The sequence below is a fragment of the Vigna unguiculata genome, chromosome 7, assembly GCF_037176805.1.
Source record: "Vigna unguiculata cultivar grain cowpea cultivar isolate G323 ecotype 2 chromosome 7, ASM3717680v1, whole genome shotgun sequence".
Classification (NCBI taxonomy): domain Eukaryota; kingdom Viridiplantae; phylum Streptophyta; class Magnoliopsida; order Fabales; family Fabaceae; genus Vigna; species Vigna unguiculata.
The window spans coordinates 31,624,332-31,632,619 of NC_140798.1; the positions used below are offsets into that span (position 1 = coordinate 31,624,332).

Here is an 8,288-nt window from a genome sequence, read left to right on the forward strand (position 1 = left end):
TATTTTCTATTTCTACTTTTTATAACAAGTTTAAGTTAAAATTGTAATAAATAATATTTTAAATTTCTTAAATATTAAATAAATAGATCAACATTTTTATCGTATTAATAACTCATTTTCATTACTATAAACACACACGCAATAATACATATATATATATATATATATATATATATATATATATTTTTTTTTTTTTTCTTTAAATAGTCACGCGGAATGCGAATCATGCGAACTCGGAGGACGGTTAAACTCACAGACTTTTCCCGCCCTTTCTCTTTGGTTTTGATTCCACTTTTGCATTTCAGCAAATCAAATTCACATTCATTAAATCCATTTTATAGTACTGTAAGTGTTTTTCTTTTTCTGCAACGCGCAAATCTATAATCTATATTACTCCTTCGACATTGTTTTGATTCAGATTAAATTTACACTACAGCCTTGTCTCCTTTCGATTGTTGAGATCGTTTCTACGTTCTGATTCCGAATTCTCCAATTCCTCTTTTTCGAGGGTTTCCTCTCAGGTACTCGAACCATTTGCATGCTTCTCTTTCTTGAGTTTCGAGGTTGCTATTTCCACTCTGTTTGGCTGTTGGGATTACAAGGAACTTTTGAGACTGGTGGTTTCTTTATGTTTCGCTTCATGAGCAATGGGTTTCTCTCATACTTTTTCTGAAAATTGTACCGGGTTTTGTGTGGGTTTGTTCTATTCATTTTAGTTGGTTATGTTCTTTCTTACTTTTTTTCAAGTTAGTTAATGACGCCCTTGCTTAGCTTAAATTGCAACTTTTCACTTTATTTGGTTTTGTTGTTACTTTTTTCAGGTGAGTTACTGAGGTATCAGCTTTGCTAAAGTAGCAACTGCGAATGGATATTGGAGCGCGTCCAGTTTTGCATGATGTAAGTGGTTACAACCTTGATTTGGCGAATTTTCTGATTTGACTAAGTTTGGTCACTATTGGTGTGCTCTTTTCGTTAATTAATTTCTAATTGGTATGAAACGTTGTCATTAGATAACTGATTTGTTAGCTTAGGCTTGCCCACTGTGAATTGTTCAAGCTAGTTTGTGCTTGATACTTGTTCTGATGCAATTGCAACTTTAGCGTTTTTGACTTTTTTTTTCGCAGTGTTTAGTGCTACCTTTTCTTCTGTGCACAAGACGCTGATGGCTACGTCATAAGAATCAAGAAATTCAATTTAGTTAGAGATATTAAATTTGTTATCAATTTGTAGTGTAGTTTCTATTATTCAGATTCTGAGGATGTTATGTAAAAAAGGCAATTATCGCAGTAGACAATTAGGAAGAGATTCTAGACAAATAGCAGTAAAGACAAACTACCCTTAAAGTTCTTATTAGAAGGACCAGGCAATAATAAATAAACTGTCTGTTATTTTCCAGAGCTCTGTCTGATGTTACTGACTACAACCAATTATAATTGCGGTTATGTTTCTGTACTCATAGATTTGAACTATGTATTCAGGAGCAGACGAGTGATTGTAGGAGTTTTGGCAGCAATATTCGTTCGTCCAGCCAGACAAGGAAAATTTCTATAGGAGTAATGGTAGATTCAAAAACTAGCACAAGAAATGGACTCACGATGGGGGACGGGATTGTCGTGCCAAATACAGAAAGGGAAATCTCTATTGTGGGAAATTTCCCTGGAGAAAAAAATGAAGTTAAAGGTGTAACACCTTCCTTTAATATAAAGCATTCTGGAGGTCCACCGGAGCTGAAGTGTTCTTGGATCTCCAAATCCGCTTACCAAAGAACACCGATTTCTGAGTCCATTCTTCAAGCCAACCAAGCCTCTAGTTTACTAGTCTCTCCAGGTGGCGGGTACGAGCCAAGTGGAATAGAGCGTGCAGCTGGGAAACATTCAGTTCAGCTTTTCTCATATCAGACATCAATTTTAACTTCTAATAATTATAAAAAGTTTGATACGGACGCTGCCAGAATAAAGGGAAGGAAGGACGAGCCCACTGACAAAGTAAAGGAATTTACATTTGCCACTGCACAACAAGTCTTCGAGTCTGAGAAAACCGACCCAGAGGACAAAGTAAATAGAACAGAAAACAGAACCGAGACTTTGAGGATGAAGCTTTGCCAAATATTAGGGACCACTTCTTCTAACAAGAGTCGGCATTCAGATTCTCCCGTACGTAACAAGGACGAGGAAAGTTTGCCGCCTGAGCAGCGTTCGAACCAGGAGCAAAACACATGTGCTAAGACCATACAAAATTCGGATACTATAGAAACTGATTCTGAAAATCCTGATCACGCTCTTAAGAGGCCAGTAACTCGTTCTTGGAGCAGAAAAAAAACGTCTTCCAAAAAACAATCGGGAAAAGGTAAAAGTGGCCCATCTTCAAAAAAGACTGAGAAGCAAGGAGAAAAAAGTATATTCTCTTTTAAAGAAGAACGGATTGGGAGGCCAGATGAATTTCCTGATGACGGTTCCTTGAGGAAAAAGAATCAAAAAAAGAATTCCACAATTGGGAAAAATAAGATCAGCGTCATTGAATGTGACACCGCAGATAAACTTCATCAACACACTTCGAAGACTGATCTACCGCTGCATGACCAGACAACATTTTCACTTGGGAAGATAGCAGGCGGGTTTATTGGTTGCTTACCTGAATATCAGACAAAATGCCCTCAGGCAGAGAAAATAAACCAAGAAAAAGAATTTTACGAGCCAACAATTGTAAATACAGATCAGTATGGAGAACTTGAGGTCTCAGAAAATGAAAACCAGCAAGAATATAGAAGTAACCCAGTATCTCAGAATGTTGCTTCTAAGCTACAAGATGATTTTTCAAGTCCTACATTTCAACTTAAGACACCGATTTTAAGTTTTTCTCCTGACTCAACACCAAATACAGGCCGAAAGGAAAATGATGTAAGTAGTCCAGCATCAACTGAAAGAACATTTTCTCTGGGAAGCATTCATAGTTTAAGAAATCTCCAGGCTTCGGAGCCAGACTTCAACATCAACGGGCTTGGAGAGAAAATTCAATCTTCTGTATCCTTATTACACCACAGGACTCAAGTTGATAACTTTGACTGTTTTGGAACTGAACTGGAAATGTAGTGTCTCTGTTTTTTGCCATTCCTTATTAGATTTCAGGATATGGAAGAGATCAAGTCTTTTATTCCCAGAAAAGATAAATCTTCTGAGTCAGAGAAAAAAGAGCAGGGTGGTTTATCTGATTCATCATCCGAAGAGTTAAACTTTCAAAGATATCTTGAAGGTTTGTGTTATACATTAAATAATGATATATACAATAATCTTTTTTGCATATTCTGAATTAAATTTGCGGGAGATCTTACAGAATCAGCAGTACCTATTTTCAAAGGCTGATTTTAGTATAAATCCCATCTTAAAACTAGGTCAAATTGGATTAAGCACACATGGACACAAACTAAATAATCCTTTTGTAATTTATACTCACTTAAAGCCCTGGAAATAATGAGCATGTTTCTTTCATTGGACTGATTTATATCCCATTTTCTTCTAGATTTCAAATCACTCGTTTTAGCAGCATGTGTTTTCATAGGAAAAACACCAAAGAAATATTCTTACATGGTTGGTTCTTAATGTAATGCAAATGCATGGAAGTTACTAGCTTGGTAGAAAATAGCATCATCCACAAGAAAAATAGAAGATCCCCACAAGTAGGGCAGCTACATGTAAAGTATGCTGTAAAAATTTCTCACTTGGAAGAAAATTATAATGTGTAATTTCCCGAGGTCTTTACCGTGTATAGCGTGTACCTAGTTCTTCTTAACGTCTGATCTAGGACTAATACAGTGTTCGGGTGGCCTTTTATGTCCACTGGTCTTGTTAGCTTCTTACGGCTGTTTGTTTAGTACTTATTTTTGAAAGGATCATCTACCAAACCAAAGCAAAAAGATAAGGGGGAGGGGGATGGATCCACTGGTAGAGTGATTGTTGATGGCTCTTCCAGTAGATTGATAACAGTTATGAGGAATGAAACAAATTCATTGGACTTGATATGCCATCAATGATTAAAGTGCATCACATATAATTGTTGGTGGAATTTGCATTACCTGCCCAATAAAAACTCTATATTACTATTAGTTATCCGATGCACGTGCTGGTTTTACTCCTGCTGCACAAACTGTTATCGAAAATTCTGTGTCTTTTCTCCCTTGTATACTGTTGTGTCCTTTCGAAGCAGAGCCATATCTTAGTTGTATCTAAATTATGTTAGTGAAGGTTCGAGAGTAAGACATGCTTCAGAGAGGAAAAGTTTTGCTCTTCATCCAATGAAGAGGCTGTGCAAGAATGAAAGCAGTAAATTTAACAATGGGAGCCCAGCTTCAGCGTCTTCAAAAGGTAGTAAATTCATTTAGTACTCAATATTTATATCTGAATATCCTATAAAGATATATGCACTTTTATACTAAAATTTACACAAATTATTAGGTACAGGAGACAGTGATTGGATTGGTGAAGCTTCTGAGCAGAATCAAGATGGGTTTGCAAGGTGTTTTATCTTTTTTCATGAAAAACTGATTAATGAGTCCACCCGAACAATATAAATTGCAACTCATGCTTGCATAATCTTTTAACTGTATGATTCTTCTCAATTGGATAGAGCTGTTGAATTGTTAGCCTTGGAATTGGGCAAACTTCAGAGCAAACTTAAGTCGATGACAAGTCAGAAATCCTCAGAAATTTTGAAGTCTGTTGCTGAAGAAATACATCTGCAGCTGCAGAATGTTCATTCCCAAATCCAGACGGACATGTAGGTGTATTAGACTGATGATTTCTCAAGCTTCCGATCGATATCTTACACTTTTGTGTTTTCTTGAAAAAATGTTTCAGGGGAAAGCTTACAAGTCTCAGTAAATCAAAGAGAAAACGGCTGGAAACTAGATTTGAAGGTAATAAAATTTAAGTTCAATGTTTAATATGTTAATATTTTTTAGTTTTACTATTGTAATTATTATCTACATTTTTCTCCTAGAAATGGATCTCAGGTTTTCAACTTCTACGTCATGTGCTTGGGTTATGTTTGTCTCTTTTGATGAACATTAAAATACTGTTTGAGGGTTTAACACTGTTTGTTCTTTTCATCCGTTATGGTTCGGTTGACATTCTATTTGGTTTTATGCATACATTTTTGGGTCTAAAAATTAATAGATGCAAATTTTTCTCGTTTATGTTCTTCAAATGCAATATACTAATTTGATACCCATAAGTTAGAAGTCAATAGGTTGTATCCCTCTAGACTAATTCCAGGAATTCATATTGTTATCGGCAAAATTACTTTAAATTTCTGTAATACATGATCATGTTATCGTTGTACTATAACAACTGTTACTCCTAGTCCAGAAGAAAGTTTGATTTGAAAACAGATATTTATTTGTACAAATATACGAGGGCAATAGCTATGATGGCAGTCCTAAAATTATTTGTCACGAGGAATTATAAAAGGGCTAGACAAAAGAATGGTATGGTTCTACTGAAAGCGTTCTTGCGCTAGATCTTGCATTTATATTTTCTACAAATGACTTACCTATCACCACCTCTGAATTTTATATTCATCGTTTTCCTCATATTTTCTTTTCTTTTGTGGCATTTTCTTGTCTCACGACTTTGTTACTTTGTTCGGAGATGTTTGCTCTTTCATCCTCCCTAGCTTTTTTAACCTTCTCTTCCTTTAACAAAACGTAGACCAACAGCAACAGTTGAGGTTAATATACGATAGATTCAAGGAAGAGGTTAATCAGCATCTACAGGATTGCCGAAGCACTGTTGAAGATCTTGAAGCAGATCAGATAGAGATCAAGAGAGCCATGGAAAAGCAAAGTATGAAAACATAGTATTTGTATTAACTTATTTTATGTTTAAAATAAGTTATAATTTAAATTTTGTAGTATTTTTTTTCAAAAGCAGTTTTCCCAAATAATTAATCTAATCCAATGCAAAAGACGTCCTTTGGTTTTGGATACGCCCTTTGGTTTTTAAGTGCAATATATCTATAAATATCAGCTCAAGGCTCATGTTCAATTTAGTTTAATATGAAAAAAGAGTAACTAATTGGTATTTATGACTACTAGAGTTTGAGAATCAGGGGAGTAGTGCAATTCTTTCATATTTCTTCCCCCTTTTTGAGCAAATAAAGGTATAAATTTCAAATCGCCGGAGACATGATACAGTTTGCGCATATTTATGTCATTTTCTGTATCATTTCCGTTAATCATTGTGTTTTACAATTTTAATTACGTGAAGACAGTGTCAATGTTTTAGCGCCGCAAGTTTTCATCTCGATGCATTATGCAACAAAAGTCGTGGACAATTACATCTATGATAATTTGGAAAGAAAGCTGCTTGAGCAACCACCTTGTGGTTAGCTCGATAGGGGTTTAAAGCTCGGGAGAGCTCTTAGATCTTGTCTCTTGCTAATAAAAGAAAAAAAGGATTACATTTGTATTATTGGAAGTATCATGTTGGTTGTGGCCTTATTTTAAATTTCTTTTTGTGTTTAGGAGTAGCACACAAGAAGCTTCTGTCGCAAGTTGAAGAAGCAATGCAGATCCAACTTGATGACGCTCAAAGGAAAATCAGAGTCACCCAGGAGGTAAGTATTTGTTACAAGTAGTTGCTTCATCCGTTAGCACTAGGTTTTCCTCTTCTAATAGTATGAGTTTGTAATTAGTCATGAATCAGTCGCATGATTCTCAAATTACTCGTGTAATGATGTGTTGTACCATACTATTGCGTTAAGTTATTCTTGCATAACGTTGTCCGCCTAAATATGTGGTAAATTGATGTTAAAAGTAGAGAAAGAAAAAAAAAAGGTAGAGACAGAACATGATAAATAAATATGATGCATGTGATGATAAAGGGGGGATAGGATGAAAATGACGTGAAAGAGAGGGACGGCAGAGAAAATAAGAGGTTGATAAGATCCTTGTTTTGCTTCATTGAATTTAGGATGTGAACGTGATATGCTGCTGGTTCAGCTGCCATTAGTCGTTCTGTTTATATTTCCTTTTCCTTATTCATTTTCATTTGTTTACAACATTGTTAACCATCCTTTTAAATGGATGCAGAAGGCGAGAGGGAAACTTCTACAATTGAAGCAAATTGTAGCTATGTGCTTGAAAGAAGAAATACTAAATTGATATGATTCCCTGGAAGTTAGGAAGTTTTGCTTTGAAGGAAGCGCGCCTTGAGATTTCGCTAGATCCTTTAGACTGGAATCTTAAAAGATTTCTATGTACGTAACATTATGCCCCTCCCTCTTCTTTTAACTGCATAGAATAGATAATTTGACCCAGTTCAAGTAATATCACTTAAAATTTCTTTTATCAAACTTGAATACTGGGTCTGTTGTGCGTGATTTGCGGGATAAAAAAACATCCACATGTGTCATTGAGATTGTTTTGCTTCCTCTTGATATTTTCTGATTTTCAGCCGCAATTTGGCGGGTCCACTATACTGTTTTTACAACTTAAAATATATATGCTGTTTGAAATTTTAGGCCGAAAAGATGTTTGAGTTTTGTGACACGGTTGGTTAAAGGGAAAACAGGGAAAAGAAACAGAAATACTTTTGCTTAGTTTTTTTTTAATGTTTTTCTTTTTGTTATGTTTCGTAGAGTTGTCTTTGTGTGAGGGGATGAAAGAAGAAATAATTGCTGCAGTATTGAAAACAGTAAAATGGAATAAAATCTTTTACACAACTTTTGTTTTTACATCTTTATAATAATAAACAATAATAGCATATTAAATTACGTTATTTAATTCAAATATAAATTAAATTATTGAATATAAAAAGTAATAAAATAGGCCATAAAGTGATAAATTTTTGAAGTGTAAATAAATCCCGGTCCTAATAAAATTTTCGGACATTCTATGCGTAAGAGTGGTTCAGTAAAAGGTAATATAAATAGAGAGAAGGATATATACATAGATATCAATGAAATATACATTTTTCGAGTTGAAATGAAACGATGAGAGTAGATTGTTTTATATTTAAAGTTTAACGTTAAAATTTTTAAATGTTATTTATTTTGAAGATTGTGCACAAGTTCTATACGTGTAAACATAAAATTGATGCAATAATCATAATTAGGGATGGCAATGGGGCGGGGCGGGTACGGGTATCATGATTCCATCCCCATCTCCATAATAAAAATTCATCCCCATCCCCAAACCCAACGGGTATACAACTTTTGACCCATCCCTATCCCCACTGGGTAACGGGTATTTTCTTATACCCATACCCATACCCATTTTTTTATTGTTCCATATA

General features: G+C 34.9%; 1 protein-coding gene across 1 annotated transcript; it reads left to right on the top strand.

The window, feature by feature from the left end:
* Positions 1-270: 270 nt before the first annotated feature.
* ASY3 (asynaptic protein) lies at positions 271-7,480 on the top strand. Its single transcript, XM_028082147.2, has 11 exons — positions 271-521; positions 822-897; positions 1,479-3,020; positions 3,126-3,249; positions 4,239-4,358; positions 4,449-4,509; positions 4,621-4,770; positions 4,851-4,909; positions 5,703-5,837; positions 6,518-6,609; positions 7,085-7,480. Exons 2-11 carry the CDS (start codon positions 865-867, stop codon positions 7,154-7,156), a joined length of 2,388 nt encoding a protein of 795 aa, XP_027937948.1. The 5' UTR covers positions 271-521; positions 822-864; the 3' UTR covers positions 7,157-7,480.
* Positions 7,481-8,288: the final 808 nt, after the last annotated feature.